The following is a 27,404-nucleotide window of genomic DNA, read 5'->3' on the forward strand; positions in this document are numbered from 1 at the left end:
ACAGGGCAGAGCTGCGCTGAGTGGGGCTGAACTAGTCCAGAGGAGTGTTAAGTAGAGAGAAAGGCAGATAGAAAAACAGATTGAAGGGGGGAGAGAGAGAGTCAGCACAGATTGTGCTTAGCAAGCAGACTGGATTAACAGCTGAAACAAACTGGACCTGTTTTTCTTTCTTTAGCTGAAGGTAGAGACTCAACGATAACGTGGATGGCTGTTTAGACAGAGCTGCATGCTGGTTAGGTACCAGGACAGGAAACTATGGCAGTCATACCCAGACCTTGCCACTCTTCCTAGCATTCAGCATGCTGGTGCTCCTCTTGTATTAGTGCTTAGTTTGGTTAAGTTTACCTTGGACCTTGGACTTGCTGCTGTTGGAGGCTGTCTTGCAGTGACATTGACCCATAACCCCCAACTCTTTTTGCAGGTTCTGCCTCCCCTGGAGTTGGACTCTAATTTTGGCTTTTTGACCCCTGGAACAGGAACGGGTTTTTGATCTGGCAGGGGACATGACCTGCTGAGAACCAGTCTGGACTGACCCACCAGCGTTTACTCATAATCACGGGACAACAGGAACTTTTCTTCCAACAGTATTATCCTCTGCAACACTAAATCTGAGCTGACATTTAGTGTCTTTAGGATTGCGCTGGAGGCGTGTATTTAAAGGACCTCTCTGGCTTTTCTTGCCCCAGGACCATGGGCTCTCTCTGGGGCAGTGTTGTGCTACTGTGTGGGGTGGTTCTGCTCAGGACAGGGGGCGGTGGAGCCCAACAGACCAAGAACAATGTTCCCCGGCTAAAACTTTCATATAAAGGTGAGTACCTTGAATTTGTACTGTCCTTCATTAATGATAAATCTCAAAATTATTTATCTCATTTATCTATATCATCATTTTGTTTGAGGCAAAGATTATATCCTAGCTTCTTACGTTTTGAGCAAATACATTTAAATCCCCAAACCACACATGGTCTGCTGACAAAGTTGTTAGAAAAATTAAAAAAAAAAAAAATGCCCATATAAGTTGTAGTAACTGCAATATTCTTAATGGCCCTGTGATGCTGTGGCTCTGATTACCTGTAAAAAATACTAAAATAAAAAATAAAACTGAATTGATGCATTTAAATTTAGTCTTTACCACTCATGTCCTTTTTTTTGCTTTATCAGGTGTATGCTCTGGTTGTGTGACAGATTCATGCAGATACTGTATGTTTACAGTATATATGTATATAATTTCAGGAAGGTAGTTAAGATCCATTTTTTAACATAAAAGCTGTTTTAAGGGTGTTGGATCATCTGCATTTCTCTAAAGCAAGTTCTCCATTAGTCATGCAGATAACTTTTCCAAATATAGTGTTTATGTTCCATTCATGTTCCGTACATTCAATTCAGCTTGACAAAAAAACAAAAAAACAAAGAAAACAAAAACAAACAGAAAAAAACTGCTCTCCCCACACATAGCAGTAAAAAATAGTATTGTTAATGAATAAACAGCTGGGACTAATAGTTTGATGAGACAACTTTATTAAATATACTGTTATTATGCATTTAGGGCATGGCAGGTACTTAATTTGCCAAATCAGAAGAAGTGCTCCTGTCTAATGTATCTCTACAGTACTACTGAACAGTGTCTTACAGAAGTCTGTCTCCTATGCACTCTCTCGTCCTGTCTCCCTGTTCCTGTTCTGATCAAGTGCTGTTGTCAGTTTTGCAATGAAAAGTGGTGCCAGACATCGACTCCCTGGCAGTTGAGCGTCATTTATTCCTCCCTCCCTTTCTTTTTTTTTCCTGGATGTCATTTTTCCACTCCGTTCTTTAGTGCATGGTAATTATACTCAGGATGAATGGTGTAGGTCTGTTTCAGCAGATGGCTTTCCCAAAGAGAAATGTTTCTCGCTCAGCACTGGGAGATCCATAATTATACACACAAACATGCACACACATACACACGCACACATAAATACACGGCCATCTGTAGATAGCTAATGATACCTGTGAGCATATCAGTCAGTTAAAACCACATGCTGTCAGTTTGGTGAAACACGCCCATGCAGTGATATCTGTATTAGAAGTCGGGCCCTCAGGTAGCAGCCTGGCCAGCCTGGTTATTTGGCTCCCATTTCCACATTCAGCAGTTCCATTATACATCATTTGCATTTTGGCTGGTGGGGATAATATTTGGCGCCATTGCTGGCTGAGGAGTTCTAAGATATTGGACAGGTATAATTTTCATGCCTGAAACATGGTGCAAATATTATTCATGTAATACTGTAGAATTTCATCAAATATTATCCACTGTAGGTCCCATTAGGCAAGTGACATGGGATTATTGCATTATGAATCATTTATATCATCATATAAATTATTTATTACCCCTGTGATAGGTGAAGCAGACTCACATTTACTCATGGAAGGGAGGAAATCAGATGATTCACTGTGGCGAATTAAAGAACAGTACCTTCCTAGACAGCCTAAGAAGTCTTGAGGAAGGGAACGTTTGATCAGTGACATATGGGACTGTGAGGTAAAGGAACTCTGACCCCTACAGGTCACTGGGAATACTGGGAGAGAATCTGTGTGTGTCCAAATTACTGTACTGTGTCGTGTGAGTGCAAGCAGACTCACACTTGCAGATGTTTTCTCATATGAACACAGCAGGGTGGTGTTTATCTCGAAGGCGTGAATCTGAGCAGCAGCCTGCTTCCCCCATGGTATGAGCTCCTCACTGAACATAGTTATACTCTCTTATGCATTCTTTCTGACCAGCCACCACACACGCATACACACACACTTACACACACATCCCCAATCTCCCTGCTGAACCCCAGGGGATTCAAACTGATCTTTAGAAGTTAGGGTTGAGGGGCAGAAGGGCAGTGGAGTAGGGGGAAGGAAAACAATGGTACCCCATGGCTACCTAAACATGAGCTAAGGTCCAACTGTATCAACAATTAAGTGAATGGGTGATGATGAGGTAGTAGGTGGCTGTGGATTTATAGTGCATTGCAACACCTTAAATTAATTAACTTCACATATGATATACTATGTCATAAATTGATATGAGACCGATTCACATCCTAGGGGTAAATGGATCCTCTTGGGAGTAAACAGAGATCCATATGGTTTACAAGTTTATGAGCAAAGTAGAGCACATGTTGTTTACTGTCCAGGGAAGGGAAGAGAGGGTTTTATAGGATATGGGTGTACTGCCAAAAGTACTCCTTCTCTCTGACCTGTCCACCCCTTTCCTGAGCAAAGCCAAGGGCTTGCGCACAAGCACACGCACACTTCCACACACACTCTTCCACACATACACACACACACACACACACACACACACACACACACACACACACACAGGGAAATACATTCACACAACAGCACAACCAAATCGTTACTCTTGAATACCAAGGAAAGGAAGAGCCAAGAATGGAAACTAGAAACTACAGTAGGAAGCCCTTGTTTTCACTGCTCGCAGAATTGTTCTTCTAGTATCATACATTAAGCTGTTTTGTTTATTGTGTGATTCTTGTTTTCACCGTGGCGTGAATTGACTTTAAATCAGAGTTGGAGAATGGAGACGTTCTCTTAAAGACCTTTAATCCAAGCACGTTAAGAATCTTTGGTGCGGAGATGGGTTTCTCAGGGTGTGTACAGTATAAAGTCTTGGCCATGGGAAGGCATCCTATACATTCAGTGAGCTAGTGTGTGTTCAGTTTTTGTTTGACTTGTTTCTCCAGTAGCTTTCAGAGGAGTCTTTGTAGTCATTTGACTTAATCATCATCTGCACTGGTTGCGGAGTATGACACTTTGAAGAATACATTTTGTTTAAGAAAGTCTGCTTGCATAATCTTCAGTGCTTATGGCTATTAACAGGCATAGTGTGATGTAGGGCTGGGCACTGTGGTTGAAATCAATATCACAATATTAATGAGAGCATTTTTCCGATACCGATACACAGTATCACATGACTGCAGTGAAAGACGATATGCAATCATTTTGAATTATTGCTGGGCCATAGTGTGACGTATGTTATGCTGCTGACACAAACCTTAATGCCTAAGACATACAAAATTTTCCTGTCCAGCTTGCCATATATGTGAAAGTTTGAGGAGGTGATTGCTCGCATTTTTTCTTGACACTGAACAAATTACTTGACTAATGAAGCTTTGTGGTGCTTTCCCCGAGGCATGGGTGAACCAGTGACTGTATACACTTAAAGTGACGCAGTGATACATTTTGTTTTGTCGGTGTGCAATCATACACTCAACCATGTGAACAATGAACGTCAATGAAGCTCCTGAGCCTGGGCCGAGCATCATTGTTCCTATTTACAGTACGGCCACACGTGGGTTATTGTTAAGACGTGTTTCTGCTTTTTCTTAGGAAGCACTTAGATAACACTCCCCATGCCCTCCAGTCGAGAACGAGAAAGAGAGAAAGACGGAGAGAATGTAGGGTAAAAGAATTTATTTTTATCAGTCTCACATGGGACTGTTGATTCTTTGCATCCATTCCATCTGCCTGCTCATCCCTCTCTCTCTCTCCCTCTGTCTTTTTCTCTCTCACTTTCCATTTCTCCCTCTCGCTCTTCTGCTCTTTCTGTCCCTCACTCACAAATTCATTGTAACAGAATATGGCAGTGGTAAAAGAGAGAGAGGATGAAATAGAGAGAAAGGGAGAAGGAAGAGAGACAGAAAGGAAGAATAAAATAAAATGTTTTTTTTTTATTTTTTATTAAAGCAACTGGGGAGTGTAAAGGACATAAAAAGAGACAGTGAAAGAAAAAGTAGGCAAACAGCTGGTAAAAAGTGACAATTGCAGAGTGACAGGCCTGCCTCAAACATTGTGGGGTGAAAGAGAAAATTAGTAAAATATGGCAGGGCAGCAGCTGACACCTGTTACAGGCAGCATATCCTCCTATCCACCTGTCTGTATGTCGTTGTCTTTCTGTCTGCCTGTTTGTTTGTCTGGATGAAGGAGTCTGTATCTTTTGGACTCTGAAACATTACAGACAGGCTTTATTATTTATTTATTTATTTATTATTATTGTGAAAGTTTTGTCACGGAGCTTCAAAACTGATTAAAAAATGTGGATTTTTGGCTTGAAGTTACAGGTTAAACAAGAAAAAGGTGAAAAGCATGTGTTGCTTTATGCATGCATACCCACCTGTTATAGTTGACCAGAGGGGACACCAGTTCAGACATGTATGCGCTACCACCTCTGGCGTGGCTTGGAAACATCCTGTCTCTTTCCAATAACACAGACCACAGCATGCTGCATAAACACAAATATACACAGAGAGGTCCACACACGATACCCATAGAGTATCTGTCTCAGGATGATTAGCTTTTAATAACTTAGCGGTAGTCTCTGTTGAATGGTCTGTTGCCATGGACACTACTCCCATAGACTCATCTCCGAACCAGAGGCCAGTGTATGTTTATGGTGGGTGGATATGGTGATGCCTTTCCCTATTCTCTCACACAGGGATGTGGTTTGAGGAGAAATGTATTCATCATGTCTGTGCAGTTTTCCCGCAGTTCCTTGACACCGTGGTGTTTATAAAACAGGTGTATTATTCTGCCAGCAGTGACTTATTTCCTTCAAGTAGACATATTATATACAAATTACACAGTTTGTGCTGCTGGCAGTTTGTTTTAAGGACCAGAAGGATCCTTCCTTTTTCTTTCTTCAGGGGCCTCATCACTGTCGCTGGATTCCATATAGTAAGGAATTTGCTACGATTTGCAGAACCATGCGTATTTCTTACAGTTCTGTGGAGCACAAGTAAAAATATCATATGTGGAGGATGGCTTCTCTAGCTTTCTCTCTTTGTCTTTCTCTCCCACACACAAATGCAGCCTTGGTGCAGGTGAAAAAGGGTCAGAGGTAGCAGGCGGGTGTTATTGTGTTGTCAGTGAAGGGCTTATAGTGAATCCACTAATGATTGATCACCATGGCTACAGAGGAACATAAATCTGGGACACAGCTTTGGACTGGGCTGAGAAGTACTTTTACAGCAACTTTTTCTGACCTTGAGTTTCTTTCCATTCTTAAGATGGTGGCCGTGTTATGCGCAGCCCAGCAATCACTTCGTAAAATTAAATTACACATATTCCAAATTAATTGACCCAATAAAATGCTAATAGAATAACCTACTGTAACTTGTCCCAGATCAAGCAGAACTTTGTCTGATTTACAGGCACATAAAAACACTTGATGCAGGTGAATAATGTGGATAGTGGGAAGCATTTCCTGAAACATAATTTAAATTGTGTAAGGTTTTTCATGGATAAAACAGCTCTGGCTTGCATTGCTACTGTATGTCTCAACCAGCTTTTTGGATTTGGAACCAGTCCCATTATGTATCTGAGTGACTATAGACTAGATCTGTTCTTTACAACCTCAAGAATGCTCTCAAATCCCTGAGGTCTTATTAAATCAGGTTTAGATGTTTAAGTTCTCAGAAGACTTTGGACTGGGGAGTCAGAGAGCCTGAGGGCTGGGTCACACAGCACCATCAGTTTATATTTGTCTAAATCTCTCCCCATCAGCACTGAGGCACAGGAAACCAACTAAATCACAATAACAACAAAGACAGGGTGTCAACCCATTGTATATTACTAACCTGTGTGTGCAGCACATGTGAGTGAGGCACGCATGCATGTGCAGGCATTTCTATTAGCGAAAATGTCTGTTTTTGACTGAATGCCAATGCCAAAATGTTACATGTAGACAAGGAAATTTGGAATTAGAGCCAAGTGGTTGTTCATTTTTTCATTTCTTTCCCACAGCTGTGTTTCCTCACCCTTTGACATTTAACTATCATTTTAGATCCATTTTTTTTCATGTGTCTCATCACCCTCTATTTTTTTTCCACTTCCTATGTATGGCTATTGTTACCAGCATGCTCATACTGGCCCCCAAAACAGAATATTCACTGACTCAACTCTCCACAGCTTGTTAATTTAAAACAGCTGAACATTTCTATACAAAACATTGACTGGACTTACATGTAGATAATAATGTTTCTATTTGTACAATATATCATTATAATTATGCTTTTATTCATCCATTATGCTTTGATGCCACAATGCTTTTATAATGGGTTAATAAAAAAAAAGTCTAATGCGTCCATTATTATCCCACTTTTACTACTCCCCATAAAGCTTTTTATATAACTTTTGTACAAAAGATGCCTATGGCTGGATATTAAAAAACTAAACTGATGAAAACTCTTTTAATTTGTTTCTCTCTTTCTCAGCTGCCAATTTTGAACAACTTTCATGACCCATGTTTTTCCCTGAAAATTCTTAGTAAAATTAGAATGTTTATGAATGGACAAATAGGTCAATTTGACGCCCTCTCCACTCCAATTTTCTTTTCTTTTAAACCAGCTTTGCTTTAGCTTGTGTCTTCTCACTCTCTCGGGTTCTGACACACTTCAGAGAGGGGGCATTCTCCCTGCTAAAACATTCATGAGCTTTTTTGTTATTTACTCCCCGAGAAATAGGGAGAAAGCAAGAGAGCGAGAGCACCAAAGGAACCAGTTCTCCACTGTTCCATAACTCTCCACCCTTTTGTGTGGGTGGTCAATGGGAGGGGGTCATAGTGTGGTTTTGCGGGTGAGAACAAAATGTGAGAAGGAAAGAGCATGAATATGTGTGTGTCTGTGTCTGTGTGTGTATACACATATTACACAAAAGGTGTCATAATGCCATAGTCATAATACCACCTTTAGAGGTCGTTACGGTAATGAGATCTTCAATATCTGTTTGTGACAAGTTTGGCTTTCCACTGTGAAAGCAGTGTCGCTTCTTTGACAGACTTGGCAGACCCTCGGATTACACAACAAAACGTGAGCTGTTGCCCCTAGTTACATGTTCTAATAGTTGCTGCAGTTCGGAGTAATCCTGCAGTTTAGACTGTGGAATATTAGCAGAGTAATATGACATTAAATATTCCTCCCAGTTTTCCACTGTGAGTGGAGTTCTGCTTGGCTGCTCTGGTCAAGGTCACTTCCCCATGCAGACAGTTTGATCGTTGGCTCCTAGTGCTGGCATTACCTGCCCAGTTCACTTTGGCTTGGCAGTGCCTCTTCACTATCTGTCAGCTGCCTTGCTTGGCCAAGTTGCACAATTTCTAGTCCTGAGATCATTTTGTAAAGGAAAGGCGATGAACATTTTACACACAATAATACGTAAAATTATGTGGTAAAAAGAACGAGAGCACCAGTGTATATAGGCAAAACATCCTAATCTAACATTCATTCTGATTTATTCAGCATGTCCTCAAGGCATAGAGCAGTGATCCTCAGTGGCAGTGCATATGGCACATACAACAGGGCAGACAGACTAGTGAATGGAGAGGTGAAGTTGTGGTCACAGGAATTCTAGGTGGTTGGAAATGTTGAAAGCTTTCTAAAACTAAGGATGTTTCTTTCAAGCAGCCGCTGGAAATTGAATAAAAAATGTAATATAAATATTGACCTGATGGATTTTCTACAACTGAAGCATATCTGTTTTCATGCTGCCCTCAGTTCTTTTCATTTTCATGAAAAAGATTATCATATTATGCTGATCCTGACTTTTCTTTCCTCTTTTCTCTGCAGATATGTTGGAGTCTAACAACCTTGTGACATTTGAAGGCCTGGCCAACAGTTCGGCTTACCACACCTTCCTGTTGGACGAGGAGAAAGGGAGACTTGTGGTGGGAGCCAAAGACCACATCTTCTCCTTTAACCTCCTCAACATCAGCAAAGACTATGCACAGGTAAAAACACCATGTTTGATTTTCTGTCTGTCTGTCTAGTGGTTTCAAACATTCATCCATCCATGACGGTAAGTATATTTGCGCTTCTGACCGACTTAATATCTACCTTGAGTGTGTGCATCTTCATCCAGAGTGCCAGTCAGGGGCTCAGGTATCTCGGGACTCACTTTTCTGTTTCTACAGAAAAGTGTCTCATGAATATTTCAGACCAGTACTGTCGCACACGATCACACGCTGTGCCAGGCATGTTAGCTGCTCTTTGCTCACCTGGATGAATAATGGAGTAAACTGAAACAAAGTGGATAACAAATCGCATTGTGACCCCTTCAACCCTCATATATACACATGCATGCACACAAGCTGTAGCTCTATTGACTGACTCTGTGTAGTGATTCTTTTCTAACATGCTCAGTAACTGTGTCTGTGTTGCAGATCCCTTGGCCAGCTTCTCCCGCCAGAAGAGATGAATGCAAGTGGGCAGGAAAAGATCTCTCAGTAAGAACTAAAATCATCCATCTTGCGAGTGGGTGTCAGCATCTTGCCCCTCCATCCCCATAGATCTTTTAAAATGTCTTTGTTCTTCTTGTACTGAGAGAGATGTGCAACTCTGCAGTTCTCAAAGTAAACCACACATTTTGCACTTGTTGTTGCACCGGGATTACATGGCATATGTGCTCCATATAGACTATATATTGCATTTTAATCGCAGACAATAAAAGCTGCTATAGAAAAGCTGCTAAAGCAATAAAAGTTGCTTTTTTATCTCTTAGCTTGTTTTCCCTAGTGTGTTGACATATCCAATCTGTCACATGGACAACACACTGCCTAGCTCACCATAGGCCTGATCATAATCTCAGAGCCGAGAAATAGAACATCATTTGACCTTGTTTCTCTGTTTGTGCTGTTGAATTTAAAAGTATGTGTGTACATAAATTCCCCTTTTTTGAAAGATATTTTCCTCGAGGAACAAGCCAAAACTGGAATTGTCCCTGACTGACTATAAATTGAGTTTGCAGCATTTAAATTGGAGAGACTCATTTATTAATTTTAAATTAGAGGAGTTGCTGCCTGTTGGAAATTAAGTATTCAAACACTTTCAGTTTAGCTACAGTAATAAAGACAGCTAAACTATAGTAGAAACTACATCATAAAGCATCATAAAGAGCATTATTATTATCTTGAGCCTATATTATCATATATCATCCAGTAACATATTTGAAAACACAAACACTTAATCACCTGGGATGTCTAATAATTTGTTTAGGGTGATAATCTTTCATCAGATTTGATGAGCTCAAGTCAAAACTGATACAAAAGATGAGCTGATGTTGCAGCATTAAGATCTAAGAGCTTTTTCAGATTCCTTACCTCACTCAACCCCTTCATGACAAGCCAAGCATCACATCTCCCCGTATCTGGCCGAGTGCAGTTTTAGAGCAGCTTGTTTGCTGTGGTGAAACTTTATGTAAACACACTGAGAGGTTGTTTCTTCCCCCCCGCAAGCTGCATTATGAATTCTATCTTCAATAAGGCCTAAGGCAATGGACTGGAATGTAGGATCATGGTGATTCTGTTTGTGCCTCAGTTCACAGCCTGGGCTTTGGCCAGGACATGGCAAGCTCTCCTATCCCCTTCTATCCTTTGTATGGCTGATTTGAATGGCCATGAAGTCGTTTGTCTGTTTTCTGTAAACACTGTGGCATGGATGAATAAGGTGCCCTTAAGGGTGGTCTTTCCGTTATAGAGTCGGAGGAGAGTGAGAATTAAAGGGAGGTGGAGAGCGATGGAGAATGAGTTCACTTATGCCCCCTGATGCATTGAAAGCAAACACTTCTGGAAATGAAGCATAGAGGAGAGAAAGAGATAGATGGGTGTGAAAGGTGTGACAGTCCACCCACAAGAGAGAGGAAAGCTGTAGCTCCTGCATTTCCTACAGCAAATATGTTTATACTGTATCACCTTCTCGGTATCATGATGCAAAATATTCAGAGGTGTCACAAGTGTCACGCTGCAGAGAGACCTTGCAGATTCTTATAATAGCCTGTTATCGCCTGTAATAGTAATGTTAATTACTCACATAAATGCATACAGTATGTTGTAAATCCAAGGAAAGACACTGCTGAAATGACAACAAAAGCTTTCATAAACAAAGGCTGCTGTCTGCTGATGACCTAGTAAAGCCAGATCAACGTAGTCATGCATACTTTGTGGTGTTATTGTCTTTTTTCTGTTTTTTTTGCTTTTTGAATATGTGATGACACATTCAGTTTTATTTGAGGTCAAGTCTGCTCAGGCATGTGCTACCAGAGCATGAGGAAATATATGTGCCATATGGCACCAGAGCAATATATACAAAACACATACAGATGCCTGTTGTACCACACAAGGAAATAAATAAAAAAACAAGATGGAAATAAATCCCAGATCTGGAAGATTACGCATAATAAGTAAGTAGTAAGCGCAGCCACAGAATCCAAAAAGATACTTATTATCTCAATATCACAACATAATGATAAAATAAAGCCATAAGAGCCCAGTAGAAGGCAAAATCATGAACAGCACTACTGACAGACTGACAGTCAGCCAATATACTGCTTTATTCTACTGTTGTAAACTCCATTTTGGTATAGGGTTATTATGGTTGACTTCCCTCCTTTATGGATTTCACAGTAATTCCATGGGACATTATGCAGCTCAGGTGCATAAAAGCTCTGCGGCCAGCAATGACAGATGTCACTGAGTTCAGAGAGAAAGACTGAAGCACGTATGTGTGTCATGGTAGATGTGCAGCGAGGAGAGCTGTAAGAAGAGGAGGTGAAAAAATACAGAGTCAGGGATGATCATGCTTAATCTGGTCATAAATTATTTCCAGAATCATTACTCAGCATCATGCTGGGATATAGTGGGCCATCTCTGGGGAATTACACTCAGCTGTGCTCTCTCTTATCATTACAGATCTTTTTAAATAAGTATCGGATTTTCCTCTATGAGAGGTCTGACCTATTTGTTTATCCTGCAGATCAACAGTAAAATGGATTGGCTTCGGTGTTAACCACTTTCTACTGACCCAAATGTGCTGAGTGCTTAACCATGGCACCAATGGCCACTGTCAGAAAAGACTGTAAAATTTGTTTTGTGGCAATGGTCAAAAACTCCTCTATCTCACTGATTCATATGTTCTTTGTCTCTGACCCATCAGAGGGAGTGCTCAAATTTCATCAAGGTGTTGCAGCCGTTCAACCAGACCCATTTCTATGTGTGTGGGACAGGAGCCTTCCACCCTGTGTGTTCCTACCTGGAGGTGGGAAAGAAACCAGAGGTATAAGCACATTTCTTTTAGTATTTTTTGTAGTAGTATTTGTTTAAAGATGTGAAGGACCATGTCTAGTTGGGTGTGAGCGCATTCTCCTCCCAATAAATGATTTGCTAAATACATACAAATGGTTTCATTCAGCAAAATGAGGTGGAAAATTAAATACGAGTTTCCATAGTCTGCAAGATTTCCAATTCATCACTCTAATATGGAACTGCTGTGTGTGTGTGTGTGTGTGTGTGTGTCTGTGTGTGTGTGTGTGTGTGTGTGTGTGTATGTTTGGTGTGTTCATTTATGTATGAGAGAAGGAAATTGCTCTCTTCTCCTCCAAATGTCACTGAGTCAGACTTATAAATGTGCGTTTCCTATTCATTAGACAGCTATTTACAGACGATTAGGGGTAGGAAATATCCCTGAGAAAAGCCATCTACTGTATATAGATCATAATCTAGAAATGTAATTCATCTGATGGGTTCCCTATGAGTGCCAAGGTCACTAAGTCATAAAGAATGATGAGATTTATTGTTTTCTCAAGCCTTTCCTGTTATAGTTGTACCAGTGGAAACATGGTTTAAAGTTAGTTAAAACATATCCTGTACGATAATGCTGCTTGTTAAAACGACTCTTTGAAACAAACCACAATGTCATTTGTCATCATTTGATGACTACATCATTAAATTATGTTATTCTGTGAATCAACATAAGAAATTTGTCAACTTCATGGTCTGGACTAAAATCTAAAATACAATTCCATTGATGATGAGGATGATCATTCCAATCATTGGCTGCTCAATAAGCCTTTGTAATAATATCTTGACTGAGTGAAAATTGGACTTAGAGGCTGAAACAAACCAATTAACCCTCAAATAAATAAATCCATGTATTTTTTTAACCTTGACCGATTGTTTTTGATGGTTTTCTCCAAACCTTAATGTCATGACATGCTTTTAATGCATACTGAGGCAACTCCCTTTTCCTGAGTAATCCGTACCTTCAATGCCCGTATTTAACACTTCTTTACAAGTCCTGTGACTTTCTGTCTCTCTTGTCCAGGACAGCGTGTTCAGACTGGAGTCTCACATAGAAAATGGGCGAGGGAAGAGTCCCTATGATCCAAAGCTGCTCACTGCATCCATGCTAATTGGTGAGTTTAAGACCGGATACTCTGTGCTGCTCTTCTATGTGTTAGAGGAAGCTCACATAAAAACATGGGAGTCCTGAAAACACCCTCTGCCTTGCCCTTTCATTTTAGCAGATATATAGGGTGTAAACTAAATTCCTGTCATTCATTATAAGTGGATGTGCTCTGTAGTTGGTATTTACACATTGTGAACCCCTCATTGGCAGACCTGTAAACTCTTAAGTGTTGGGCGTGTGGGGCAGGTTACATTTTATTGGGTTTTCTTTGCATTGAATCCACAGTTTTTGTCTAATAGAGCAAGATTGTGTGCGCATGACTTTCCTCTCTACCCCCAATTATTGCCAGTCACATTGTGTTATATCACAACATTTAACCTACCAGATGGCCATTTTCCAGTCCATCACCCCTCATCTCCTCTCCCCTTTCTCTCTCCCCTCTCACCAGCATTATTATGTACTCCCCCTGTCTCACACCTCTGTCCTGTCCCTCCTCATCTGCTCCACCATCCATTCATCCTTCCCTCGCCTCTGCTCTCAGCCCTGCCTACTGTTTTAATGTCAATTTCACACTCCTGATGCTCATCACGTCAGTCACTATCTGTGTTTTCTCTCAGGACTTCATGTTTACCTGTACAGTTAAGCCCCTGAACAATTCCTCAGACTTTTACACCTGCATCACTGGGGAGAAATCACCTCGGACTGTTTTCTGATCCAGTGTTACTATGCTAACACACTTCACTCTTTTTACTGTCAGATGGGGAACTATACGCTGGAACATCAGCTGACTTCATGGGGCGGGACTTTGCCATCTTCCGCACGCTTGGCATGCATCACCCAATCAGGACGGAGCAGCATGATTCCCGTTGGCTCAATGGTAAGTGAGAAGAGGAAAATCATTATCTCTCTCTCTTTTTTTTAAAACCTATTTATTTAAGAAATAGAAAAACTATCAAATTAAAAAATTTCAGTGGTAGTTGATGATGACAGATCTGATGATGCTGTTTTCACTGCCTCAAGGGTCTGCTCTTGCTCTTATTTTATTTCCTACTGTATCTATATGCTACCATTGGGTTTTTACATTAGTTGTTTTAATATAACTTTCCACTTTTGTATAGACAACACTCAACTGTACTTGCTAGATACTTCATGGTAAACGCTTTTCATTGTGAAGCACTTTGTAACTCTTTAACAAAAAATACTTACATGATTCTGTTTATCCCAAATCTGTGCGTCCATATATATTGTAGATCCCAGGTTTGTGGGCGTTCATCTGATTCCAGAGAGTGACAACCCAGAAGATGATAAAATCTACCTGTTCTTCAGAGAGAACGCTATGGATGGAGAGCATGCTGGGAAAGCCACACATGCTCGCATTGGCCAGCTCTGCAAAGTACGTGTACACTCAGCTACATGTCCAAGCAAACACACACTCACACATACTGGCTCTCGCATAAGGAAATTTAGACACACAAAATGACACACACACACACACACACATACTCATACACTCACACACCCACACCGGCATTATGTGAAATAGCTTCTGTATCTGGAAAAACACTTGACGGGTGTCTGAGTGGCTTTCATTATGGCAGCTTTCAGAAGCTGTTATCTGTGATTATTTTTAGCCTGGAGAAGAGTGGGCTTTGTTGTGCATGGTACAATCACCCCCTGAAGACAGAAACCTGAGAGAAATGTTAAATGTCACCAGAACCTGAGAGGCAAAGACGTTGTCAATGGCAGCACTGTTATCCTAATGCCCTGCTTTGGCACTGATCGGGCCTGCTACACCCTCCAGCTCCAGGGGACGGTTATGTTAAATCGCTGGCCCTCTATCAGCTTTCACATTCCACATCCTTTTCATATTTATTAAGCAGAAATCCACGAAGTTGACTGCAGATCAGTGAGTAATGTCCAGCCTCAGCCTCCCATTTTACTGCATGTCGTGCTTCCCTCATAACAGCCTGATTGCCCAGAATGTCAGGAATCTGCTATGCTCAACACAAGACAAGACATCCATTATGCAAGATGCGGTATTAATTTGGTTCTATGCATATCTGGACACATTGTAATTTACTGTCATAAATCAACACCAAGATGGATAGATTTTTATGAGCCAGCAATTCTCTGTGTATGTGCGCTATGTTCTGGAAGACAAACACAATACTGTGAGGCACACAGGCACATATTAAGGGTGTGTGCTGGAACATACTTAGACATCTTCTGTCTATACAAGACATAGACTATACAATGACAGGTTTGTTTAATAAGTAAGATAAAAACACATTCTGCGTTCCAAATATATCATCACCATTAATGAAAAGTTTCTTTTTCAGATAGTAAGCATTAAAAATCTACTTCATGGAATATATTTTAATAACACATTTTCAACAACCAACAAACACAATTAATGGTATCCCATGGTCAAATGTATGTTGGAAATGGTAAAGTAACTGTAGAAAATGAAACATTCATGCCTGTACTCTGCCTGTACGGTGTTGTCTGAAATTGAAAATTAACTACTTGTCTGAGTTTTACAATTAAGTAAACTTCTGCCTGTGATCTGTCCAACAGAATGACCTGGGAGGTCACAGGAGTCTGGTAAATAAGTGGACCACCTTCTTGAAGGCTCGACTTATTTGCTCTGTGCCTGGCAGTAATGGAATAGACACGCACTTTGATGAACTACGTGAGTGAATGTTCCCTCATCGTAAAATGTGTTTATACACACATTATTTGCAGAAGATGAAGAAGACATGCCATATTTTCAGTGGAGGATATGTCTGTAATATATGTCTGCCTTCTCTTTGGCTTTCAGAGGATGTTTTTCTCATGAGCACAAAGGATCCCAAGAGCCCAATCATCTATGCAGTATTTACCACTTCCAGGTACTGTGGCTAAGATTGGAATAGTTGTGGCCGCAATCACTGATTGCATGACACGTTTTCAACAACAACCTGCCCTTTCCTTATCTGATTCATTTTCTTTTTTCCATTTAGCAACATCTTTAAAGGTTCAGCTGTGTGTATGTACAGCATGACAGACATTAGGAGAGTATTTCTGGGTCCTTACGCTCATAGAGATGGACCCAATTATCAATGGGTGCCCTTCCAGGGACGCGTTCCCTACCCACGACCTGGCACAGTAAGTGTGATAACCTTGACTTTTGAGTAGAATCTTAAAGTAAATTTTCCTATTTGTTGCTTTATAGATGTTAAAACAATTACCATTTTCTCCACAGTGCCCTAGCAAGACATTTGGAGGATTTGATACAACCAAGGACCTTCCTGATGAAGTCGTAACCTTTGCCAGAAGCCATCCGGCCATGTTTAATCCTATCTACCCAATTAACCATCGACCGATCATAGTCAAAACAGATGTAGACTATCAGTTCACCCAGATAGTGGTAGATAAAGTAGAAGCAGAAGATGGACAGTATGACGTCATGTTCATAGGCACAGGTATACCCTTTTATACATTTGCATATGCAAACAGAAACATTAAAACAGTGATTACTTCATCTGACTGATTTAAAGACATAATGAGTGAGTGAGCATGAACTGCAGACTACATATTAACTCAGGTAATGTGTGCTTTCGTTGTGTGCTAGATATGGGGACAATTCTGAAAGTCGTGTCCATCCCCAGAGGCTCCTGGCATGACCTGGAGGAAGTCTTACTGGAGGAAATGACTGTCTTCAGAGTAGGTTATTCTCTCATCACTTGCATAACCTCTCCAGGTCATATAGGATGACAGTAGTGTCAAATATTGATTTCTAATATTTCAATATTATTCTTACAGGAGCCAACAGCCATTAAAGCAATGGAACTTTCAACAAAACAGGTATTGAATTGTCATTACACAATCTAACATGCATGATTCATGATTTAACATAGCAACACACGCAGCAGGTGAAAGCACTGTAGCCATAGCAGAGACAAGAGACGGGTGAGTGACAGTATATGACAAATGTCACAAGTGACTACTGTTTTTTTGTGTTTGTCTAAAAAAAAATCCCCATGGTTTAGAGAGTGAAAGCTCTTCTGTATAGGTGACACACCTTGCTGCAGGGCTGAAAGACAGAATAAATATTTGTCTGCACATTTCAAACACATTGAGATCAACTAATGTGTTATCACACAAAGATCTCAATTGTTGGCTTTTAAACCAAGAAAGAACTAGCCCATCAACTTAAATTGCAGGGAGAGACTAAAGACAACAGCTAACTGACAGGTAGGGGAGTGCTGAGCACCTATAATAAATTGGTCTGTCCACATTCCTGACTTGTATTTTCGTTTCAGTTACAAACATAGGCTGAGCCAAAAATAGATGTATTACTCAAAGCACACCATCTATGCAGACTTAAAATCAAAATTTTGGCTCTTAAGACATAAAATATCTGATATTGAAAATTTAGGTTTTTTCTCCTCTATTTCTGCAGCAACAACTGTACCTGGGCTCAGACATTGGCGTGTCCCAGATGCCTTTGCACCGGTGTGAGGTTTATGGGAAAGCCTGCGCTGAATGCTGCCTGGCCAGGGACCCTTACTGTGCGTGGGATGGCACTGAATGCTCCAGATACTTCCCTATGGCTAAGAGGTACAGTATACATACTCTACATTCATACTTGTCATGCTGCCATCCTGCCATACTGTTTAACAAGCTGCTTAACACCTTGTACACATTGACAAAGTGCTTCAAAACACTGAGCAGACATTTGTGAAGTTTGCCTAAAACGCAATATGATACTTCCAGCCTATCTCACAACAGCAGAGCTGGCCAGGTAATAATAACTATTTATTTTTATATAGGTACACACACAGAATATGAAGTATGCTTTGCATAAATCAACACATTCTCGAACTGAAACCCACTGCAATGCTTAGGATCATATGAAAAGAATGGGAATTTTGGCTACCACACCTCAATGGGAAGATGTATTTGTGTTTTACTTAAGAGCAACCTGCTTTAGATTTAAACATGACAGATGTAGAACACATGTTTGAATCATGCTTGTTTAAGAATTACTTTTTGTTAACATACAATATTGAGGGAACTCTAGATCACATAGAGGGGTTTTCATGTACAGTAAAGACTGAGGACATTTGCATTCAGGGCTCGCAGTAAGGCACACTTACTATATAGTGCAGGCTTTGTATATTTGCCAAAAAACCCCAAAGCTACAGCATCGTATTTCTACCAGAAAGCTAGAAATATAACCTGCCTCATGTGTTTACTGTAAATTAGAACCAATGTTAGCAGTGTCTGGAGGCTGTCTGGGTGAACCAGGGGTGAAGTAGGTGTTAGAGGTTTACTTGTAACAGTTATAGTAGTGGACTGATCTGTGTGTGTGTGTGTGTGTGTGTGTGTGTGTGTGTGTGTGTGTGTGTGTGTGTGTGTGTGTGTGTGTGTGTGTGTACTTGTGTGTGCTTACTGTACAGCCTCCCACTCATAGCTCCATGTGGCTTATTGATTTGAAAGCTAGCTGCACAGTATCAAGTTCTCGCTGTTAGTTGGACTCCAGAGTCTTACATTCAGAAAGAAGGCAACCAGAGCAAACTCTTACCTCCAATTACCAGCACACCAATGCTAGGTTAGAACAATGGGAGGCAGAGAGGGTGAAGTTACCAGTTTGTTTTGGTGTCTCCATAGTTTCTTCAATAATTATTTACAGAAAATATCCTCAGGGCTATGTTTGACACTGTATTTGAAACTTCTCCTTTGCATCTGCAACCCAGAGAGATGACAGGCTGGAGTGATTGATTAGGTTTGAATTCCTCTGTCATACACACCCAGTAATTAAAGATTTTCTACGATGCTACAGGCTACCCACTGTTAGTTTATCTATTTGCTTTGGCTTTCAACTATTGCTACACAAACAAAACACATTAAAATATACACCTACACACAAACAAACTCCCTGTGCATACATATTCACACGGGTACAAAGAAGTAAATGTCTCTGCTGACTCATGAAGGTGTTTATATTTGTGTTTCTGCAGGAGAACAAGGAGACAAGATATCAGGAATGGAGACCCACTCACACAGTGTTCAGATCTGCAACACCATGGTACATATACAGAAAAATATGTTTTTGTGACTTAAGTATTTTAGAAACTATGATAATAATCAAGGCGATGTTTGATTAAATATTTTTCTATTGGTTTTAGTTCAGACATCATAATGACATACTGTATATACACTTTTCACATAGTTTATTGAAGCAAATAAAAAACCTTACCATTTTACCAACTGCACAACATGTGATTTTGTGTTGAGGATTTAATTCTACTTTGAACATAGAAATGGTCAAAGCAGCTAGCCTTTCCTGAGGTGATCAAAGAATAGAAAACTCTGCATGAATGTGTGTCATGTTGTGTCTGTGTGTTTTATGTGTTTCTGGTGGTGTGAAGATTAGAGTCCGTCCATGTGAAGCTTACAATTAACAAGTTCAGGATTTGTCCAAACCCTCTGTCTATCGCCAAGCCCTCCACTCTACTGCTCTGTTAGTGGTCTTAGTTCAAAAATAGGACTCATACTGTGGTCCAGTACACAGTCTTACTCTCCTAATTATACTTTTATTTCATTTAATTGGAAAAAGAAACAAGAAATGATATTATTTAAAGCTGTGGATTTGAGGAGGATGAGTTCAAGCACACACAAATATTTTTAACACTTTTGATTTGTGCAATTTGCTCGTAGATCCCCAAATGTGAATTATTAGATTTACAACAAGATTTAAGAAGAACATATACCTTACAGTGCAAAAATTCAACTTATGTGCATGGCACATACTGCATAAAACTCAGGTTTCAGTTATAGCCCATTTCCACAAATTACGGCCTCTGCGGTGGGGGCTGCCTATTCTAAAAATGATTGAGTGTGATAAGAGAAGAGACAGAATAATGGCACAAAATAATGTAAAATGCAGTCACACACTCACATGCACACACACACACACACACACACACACACAAAAAAAAGGAATTCAGGCCCCAAACAGAGGCAGTTCTTGGAGAACAAAGCTTTGTACTTTTCAGTCAGAGAAAAGCACAGCGAATTGAATAAAGAACATCCCAAAAGCTGGATATAGCTGCATGGGTATAGAGTTTCTAATGTATCAGCTTGTTAAAGAAATCACATAACATTCAGCCATAACCACAACCAGTTATCAAACTTGCGACAAACTACAGAAATCATGTAGTTACAGTAAACTAAAAAATCCTGTATGACTGATATATTATGATTGTTTGTCTAGATGAACTAACTGGGCAGACAACTCTCCTGGATAAAACTGTGTATGGTGTGGAGAACAGCAGCACTTTCCTTGAATGCAGCCCGAAGTCCCAGAGAGCCCTGACATATTGGCAGTATCAGCACTCCACTGAAGACCGCAAACAAGAGGTTGGCACTACCTCAGCAGCACACACATATCTATTTTGTTGAAATAGACTGAGATACAATCTCTTTGCAGAGCTTATAATTAATGATAGATGGTACTTCTTAATGAAGATCATTTTAGATAGTACAGTATCATATTTTATTAAATGCCATCGTTGATCAAGTTGAAGACATTTTGTGTAATCAAAACAGCCATCAGACATAGCTGGTTAGATTTCATGACCGCATGATATTATAATTGCTTATTCTGAAATATTGAATCTAATATCTTTCCTGTCTATATCTTTCTGGCCTTCACTCTTTCTCTATCACTTCCAATTTTCTCATGCTGTAGATCAAATCAGAGGAACGTTTCATCCGCACAGACCAGGGCCTGCTGATTCGCACACTTAACAAGAAGGATTCTGGCATCTATCTGTGCCAGGCGGTGGAGCACGGCTTCATGCAGTCGCTTTTGAAGGTGACCTTAGAAGTCATTGACACTGAACGCCTGGAGGATCTGCTACATCGTGATGAAGAGGCGGCTGCCAGTGCCCCCGTCCAGGACCTTACTACACCTCGAGAAACTCCCAATCAAAAGCTGTGGTACAGAGACTTCCTGTCTTTGGTCAACCACCCGACTCTGAACAGTGTGGATGAGTTCTGTGAGCAGGTTTGGAAGAGGGAGAGGAAGCACAGGAGGCAGAAAGCTCACCTGGTGCAGCAAGTACAAATACACCAGCAGCAACAGCAGCAGCAGCAACAGCAGCAGCAGAAGGTTGTGGTGAGCCCTCACAGCCACATGCATGCTCAAGGGCTGGCAGCCAAGTGGAAACACCTGCAAGAGAGGCAGAAGGGACGCAACCGCAGGACCCACGAACTGGAGAGGGCCCCCCGCAGTGTCTGACTTATAGACCTTGACTTTATCGCCAAACCTGAAACCGTACCCAGTTCTTATTCTGTAACCCTGATTAACTTACCCAGTTTTTTCCTTCATACTGAGTTACAGACTTCTTCCACAGTGACTGGATAGAAAAGTAAAAGTGTAATACTTCCCTGATCTGCCGGCTGGTGCGTTCTGTGCGTGGGCAGCCATGTTTACAGTACACCAGTAAAGAGGACTGCAGGAAACAGGATGTTGTATCACACCAGACCATTGGAGCATATTATCTCAGCTGGCCTCTGTGGCCTGAACACCGCAGAGGGACAGTGTCAACCAGCACAAGAACTGAATATATAAACCCACCCTATAGACCTGACTGACTCCATGTTGAAATGGCTGTGTCAATGGCATTGTCTCATGGCATGCTAGTTAGGTGTCTTTGTCAGTGTGCAATTAATGAGATACCTGGAAATACCTGAGAATCTCTTTTCTACTACACAAATATGAAAGAAGAGGAGGTGGGATTGTATTAAAAAAAAAAACAGCCTGGACATTAAAGTGGACTTGCAGCGGAAATACAAGCATGAAATAGGTGAAGCTGATGGAAAGCACAAGATGGGTTTTTGCTATTAAAGTTAGTTTAATCAATCAACATGAGAGAGAAAAACGCCCGAGCACTGCACGAAACTGGGAGCGACACTCACCACTTGTCAACAAATATAACTATGTAGCTACGATGTGTAAATACTGTATTCTGTGACATCTCATACTAAAGGGAATGGCTTGCAGTTGTCTTGTTGCTTTATGTTGTTTCCCATGATAGAAATTTATTTATGGAAAAGTCTTTTGAAAGCAGTTGTAAACATGGAGATTTTGTACTAGTCTGTGTGTCTACGCCCTAGATAAGCTTCCCAAACAATAACAAAGGTTTTATTATTCTGTTTTGTTTATCTAGTGTTTTTTTTTGTTTTTGTTTTTGTTTTTTTGGTGGGGGTGGGGTGGGGGCATCATCAGATTCCTTCCAGTGTCAGCAGTCATAAAGTTGACTGTCACTTCGCAGGGACGTCTGCCAACTGCATCATCTCAGTGCACAAAATGTCATCCTGAGTTCTTCCAAGTTGACTTAATTCTTCTTTGTATACACTTTGTTTCCACTACATGTGTATTTATTGATATACAGTTATGTACATTGTGAAAATATTTTCCGATGTGCAGTCTTTTTTTGTCCCATAGTATGATCTATCTGTAATTTCTCATTTGATTTGATTATTTGAGTTACAGGACCAATCTCCTAAAATAACTGTATTATCAGAAATACTGTAATAAGACTGGAAATATCCATGAGTTATTTGTCAGTATAGGTCAATATTACATGCATTGAATATCAAATGCACTGAGCAATAACCCAGTATCCATATTGTATTTTTCTTCCACATTTTTTGCCTCATATCCATATTCTTCACAGGCAGCGCAGTGTAACATCTCCATTTCACTGCATGAAACATAAGAAACCTCTAGTTTTTGGGCATAACAATTAATATACAGCACACATAAACACAAACCTGGAATGTAGCTGTGAACATTATGTAAATAGAAATACTATACTCTATGTTTGACAAGTATGACACTGTGTACTAGTGCATGTGAATACTATTGTAGTGTTCCTGTTTTGCCATAGCAATGATATACTAGTCTGATGTTGTCACTGTTATTCTGTTGTTTTCTTATGCAGTACACAATATTAACTATTTCAAAGATGTAAATATTATTTCTGGTAGGACTCTAAACTGTATAATTGATAATTCCTGAGGTAGGTATTCAAAAAAAGATATAAACATGATCTAAACAGGATCTCAGCGTGGATTTAAACATCCGCAGACCAGGTAACAATTAACAATGTCAGTGGAGCGTTGCAGGACGTCAGTATGTCAGATGTCTATTGAGTGTTTGCAAGCTTCATCTGCTTTTGGAATCTATGATGGTGGAATATAATAAACAGCTGGAGCCAGTCTTGAGAAAGTGATTTTAGGCTAACTAGACAAGTTGGAAACCAGAGTTGTGGAACTTTCAGTAGAGATGGGCATATGATAAGATCATCATTATGAAGAGAGAATATAGGGTTCCTCACTGCATCTGTCATGGACATACAGTGAAAGTGAGGAAATGAAGTGCTGCTGCTGCTGCTTTTTTGGCATGATTATGATGATGGTGATGTTATTCTACTGATCTAATAAATGTCTCTTCATAAAGTGCTGGTTTCATTAAATCTATTTTTAATGTCCTTCTGTCACAGTATGTGGTGAGTGAGAAGAAAAGTTTCCTGTAGCGTAGATGATCAGATTAGATTTTGGAGCACCTTGCTGCGTACATTTCCATATAAATGAAAAATGTTTTTTAGAAACTTGTGTAACTTATCCTTAATATTGAGACTCATATAGTGAAGTACTTTCTGTTATGTCCAGACAAGTGCTGTATACTGACATAGAAAAAGTAGTGATTTAATTAGCTGAAGTAATTAATATGACTGATTATATATTAAAAATCAGCATGGTTAAGGAAGAATGTCAGTCAGCTCATGCCTCCTATTTTATAATGCGTACTGAATAGTACAGCAATGTACTTTGGTGTGCCTCAGGCAGTAGAGGAATTACTGTAAGTTGTTATTAAGACCTTGATGTGAGATGTGATGTGAATAATACATGAGGGTCCCTACAGTTTTCAACTGAAACCCAGCTGTTTTATTTGCATACCAACAGGAGTTGGTGGTTAAAGATACAGTACGTAACTCAAACAGAATCAGTAGAAATAAAATGTAGAAAAAAACAACACATTTTGTCAAAAACACATTCTCAGTGGTTTGACAGAAGTTAATTTCAATATCCTGCAACAAAATATAAACTGTGTCATACCACTGCCCTCTAGAGGCTGTAATAGAAAAGCACATGTTTATCCAAAAATGGAAAAGATTTCATTTTTTCCATCTGTTGTATAGAAAATAGTGATTATTATGCTATTGGTGATTGATATAGATATAGCAGTTCTGGAGCTGCAGTTGAAAACAAAACAGACTTGTTGTGTCTGTTGACATCTTTGGTCACCTTTGATACAAGGTCAAAGGTCAGATGACATATGTCCCATGTGAGTTTTGACCTTGACCTCCAAACTCAGTTCAACTGCTGCTATGGGAGCTTGTGAGTTTCAGTCCAAACTGCCTAAGGCGCTTCAAATGGAACATTAATGATATGTTTTGATGTGGGAGAACACACGCAGTTTTCATCTGGGAACAGATGGATACTTTATGAGAGGTTGTGGAAAATGAGATGCATGAGAGCCACTGTTGTTCTTAAGACACAACACTACGTGAGGCTCAGACAGAGAGAGTAACCCCTGGGCCACACTGGATGCGTGAGCAGCGCGTGTTCGTCAGGGAACCTCTTGCTTTTCATTTCGGCGCCCATGTTAACAGGTTAGAGCGGCCACACTGCCCGCGTTAGACGTTACGTTACGCCTGGGACACACTGGATGCGTGAGCAGCGCGTGTGCGTGTTGTGTCGCTGAACTGCTGCGTCTCTCACGCTTGCAGCGTTCACACTGGAAGCGTGTGTGCTGCGGCGCTTCTGCCACTGGCAACCCTATCTTTCTCGTTTTCCCTGTCCTGCTGAGAACCGCGCGCGTCACGCGGAGAAAATAGACGATACCTCGAATCGAAATGAAGCGACGCAGCAGCCTCTAACCTGTTGACATGGGCGCCGAAATGAAAAGCAAGAGGTTCGGCGACGCACACGTGCTGCTCACGCATCCAGTGTGGCCCAGGGGTTATACATACCCAAGTTAGCTGTTATGCTGGGTTATGACCTGACTTTGTGAGCCTGCTCTTGACCATGGATGTTGCCCGAATTTAATATGAAAGGGTGAACACAAGTGTGTGTACTAAACCATACCATACCATACTGTAAAAATCTTTTGGAATCACTATGAAATTATATTAAATTAGCCGAAACCAAAATGCAAAGAGTACTATAGGCAGAAACAGAGTCGGGGAGAGATGCAGATTTAATTGTATCCCTATGAAACAAAATTCCTGCATGCAGTCACACATTTTGTGGCTTTTTCTCCATCTGCCTCCATACACAAATGTCTTTGATAGAATAGCTCTTTGGCAATGTTCATACCTGTGTAACACAGAGCATGACTGCCCTCCAGTGGCTGAGGGGAAGGCTCAGCTGCAATATCCAACTCAGCCTAATGGAAAATAGTAGTTCCCCCCTTGACTCCCCGCCAAGGTCATGGATGAGTGAGAAGGACCGCCCTGACACTCACATAAAGGACTGCTACACTCAATGGAAAAACTGACACATGAATAGAGAGATCAGGGAGAAGGTAATGACCTTCTTGTTGATGTTTTTATTGAACTGAAACTGCTCTGGTACTTTAAAACTGTTTGTTTGTGGAGATTGTTGGTCAGTAAAGAAGTTTTGTTTTAGAAGCTTTGGTAGGAGTTAAATGATCTCAAATGCATCTTCACACCTCTCACAGCTCAAGTCAATTCAATAAAATCCAATTTTCTGATAGAAACTTCTTTTGCAGAGGCAGATAAAACATTTTTCAACGGGTATACAGAATCTAAAATGAATATTATATATCACAATACCATTCAAAAGCACTGGGTAACACTATGATATATGACTGAATAAATAATCTGAAACAGAGTAACTGGAGAGACTTTCATAGACCTTGTCTGTTTCATCATGTGCCCACCATCTTGCCCACATATATGTAGACTCTTCACAAGAACAGTCATGAAAAAGGTAAGGATCAGGAGTCATCTGGCAGGCAGCTGAGTGAATAATGTAAAAGACACTGTTTGCATGCAGACACACACAGTGCATTAAACTCTTTTCCACGGACACTCATCATCTTTTACTGCAGCTTTGGGGAAGAGGCATCAATGTATTTCCTTCTATGGGGAGGCTTGGAAAAAGTGAAATGGAGCAGAGATAGTAATTTATTTTAAACTAGTGACAATACACCAGCTTTGACACTTCACTAGGCCCAGTGGGGTTCTGCTGCAGACATGTACATGCATGCACAGATAACTGGGGGGGTACCAACTGGTCCGTTCTGGGTCACCTCAAGAGATAACACATTGGTTTATCTGGAAGCTTGATGGAAAATTCCAAAAGCAGAAGATTCAGCAGTAACATTAAGTATATGCTATACATCGACATAATGTTGTTGATGTTTGGCTCATAAAGCAAACCACTGACATGGATTTTCCCACATGGATTTTGCTAGTCTCCCATAGGAAGACAGCTGGGAGACATGAAGAGAGCTACATCACCTTCAGAGCCCCAATATGCAGTCAAACATGACCCAATCAGCCACAACATGTCTGACATTTACTCAACTTAAGATTGACCCCTGACAGCATCCAGCCCATTATCCAGGCGAGAAATAACATTCATATGTCATAGAAGAGTATGGTATATCACAGTGCTCTCTGAATGAGGTAATGATCTATTATTTTCCCTCCAGCTGTCACTTATCAAAGCCATGTAGCTTTCTGGCAGTGTTCCTGTCTGCCGTCATAGGGTCAGTAGTGGTGGCGGGTGTGTTTATATGTGAGTGTGAGTCGGGGTTTACAAAGTGATTTTCGGGAAAACCTAATTTAGTATGCTGGCAGGGGTTTACTTGATCATCGATGGATAATGCTTTGAAGCGAGGTCAGGTTTGTGTCTGTGTGTGTGTGTGTGTGCTGCTCTCTATTAGACTTTGGTAGCGTGTTAGCATTGTGTTAGTATGCAGCGGCACAGCCCTTGCCTGGGGTAACACAGAGGACAGAGTATTTAGCTGTGGCAACTTGGCAGCAGGTGGTGTGCTGTACAGTTGGCAGAGACCTCGAGTGCCTCTCTGCTATGAGT

At 40.6% G+C, this 27,404-nt stretch overlaps 1 protein-coding gene across 1 annotated transcript; it reads left to right on the forward strand.

Annotated features, from left to right (window-relative positions):
* sema3ab (sema domain, immunoglobulin domain (Ig), short basic domain, secreted, (semaphorin) 3Ab) lies at positions 1–23,697 on the forward strand. The gene is made up of 17 exons (XM_042410549.1): positions 1–808; positions 8,607–8,767; positions 9,200–9,262; positions 11,967–12,086; positions 13,134–13,224; positions 13,975–14,094; positions 14,468–14,610; positions 15,795–15,909; positions 16,039–16,108; positions 16,220–16,364; positions 16,462–16,681; positions 16,831–16,922; positions 17,022–17,063; positions 17,662–17,819; positions 19,223–19,290; positions 20,479–20,624; positions 20,956–23,697. The coding sequence occupies exons 1-17, from the start codon at positions 691–693 to the stop codon at positions 21,505–21,507; spliced, it is 2,424 nt and encodes an 807-aa protein (XP_042266483.1). The 5' UTR covers positions 1–690; the 3' UTR covers positions 21,508–23,697.
* Positions 23,698–27,404: the final 3,707 nt, after the last annotated feature.

The sequence above is a fragment of the Thunnus maccoyii genome, chromosome 5 (genome assembly GCF_910596095.1).
Source record: "Thunnus maccoyii chromosome 5, fThuMac1.1, whole genome shotgun sequence".
Taxonomy (NCBI): domain Eukaryota; kingdom Metazoa; phylum Chordata; class Actinopteri; order Scombriformes; family Scombridae; genus Thunnus; species Thunnus maccoyii.

Coding starts and splice junctions, on each gene's coding strand:
- sema3ab (XM_042410549.1), top strand. CDS start 691: ATGGGCTCTCTCTGGGGCAGTGTTGTGCTACTGTGTGGGGTGGTTCTG. Junction 13,225..13,974: donor CACTGCATCCATGCTAATTG/GTGAGTTTAAGA, acceptor TTTTACTGTCAG/ATGGGGAACTATACGCTGGA. Junction 17,064..17,661: donor TGGAACTTTCAACAAAACAG/GTATTGAATTGT, acceptor CTATTTCTGCAG/CAACAACTGTACCTGGGCTC.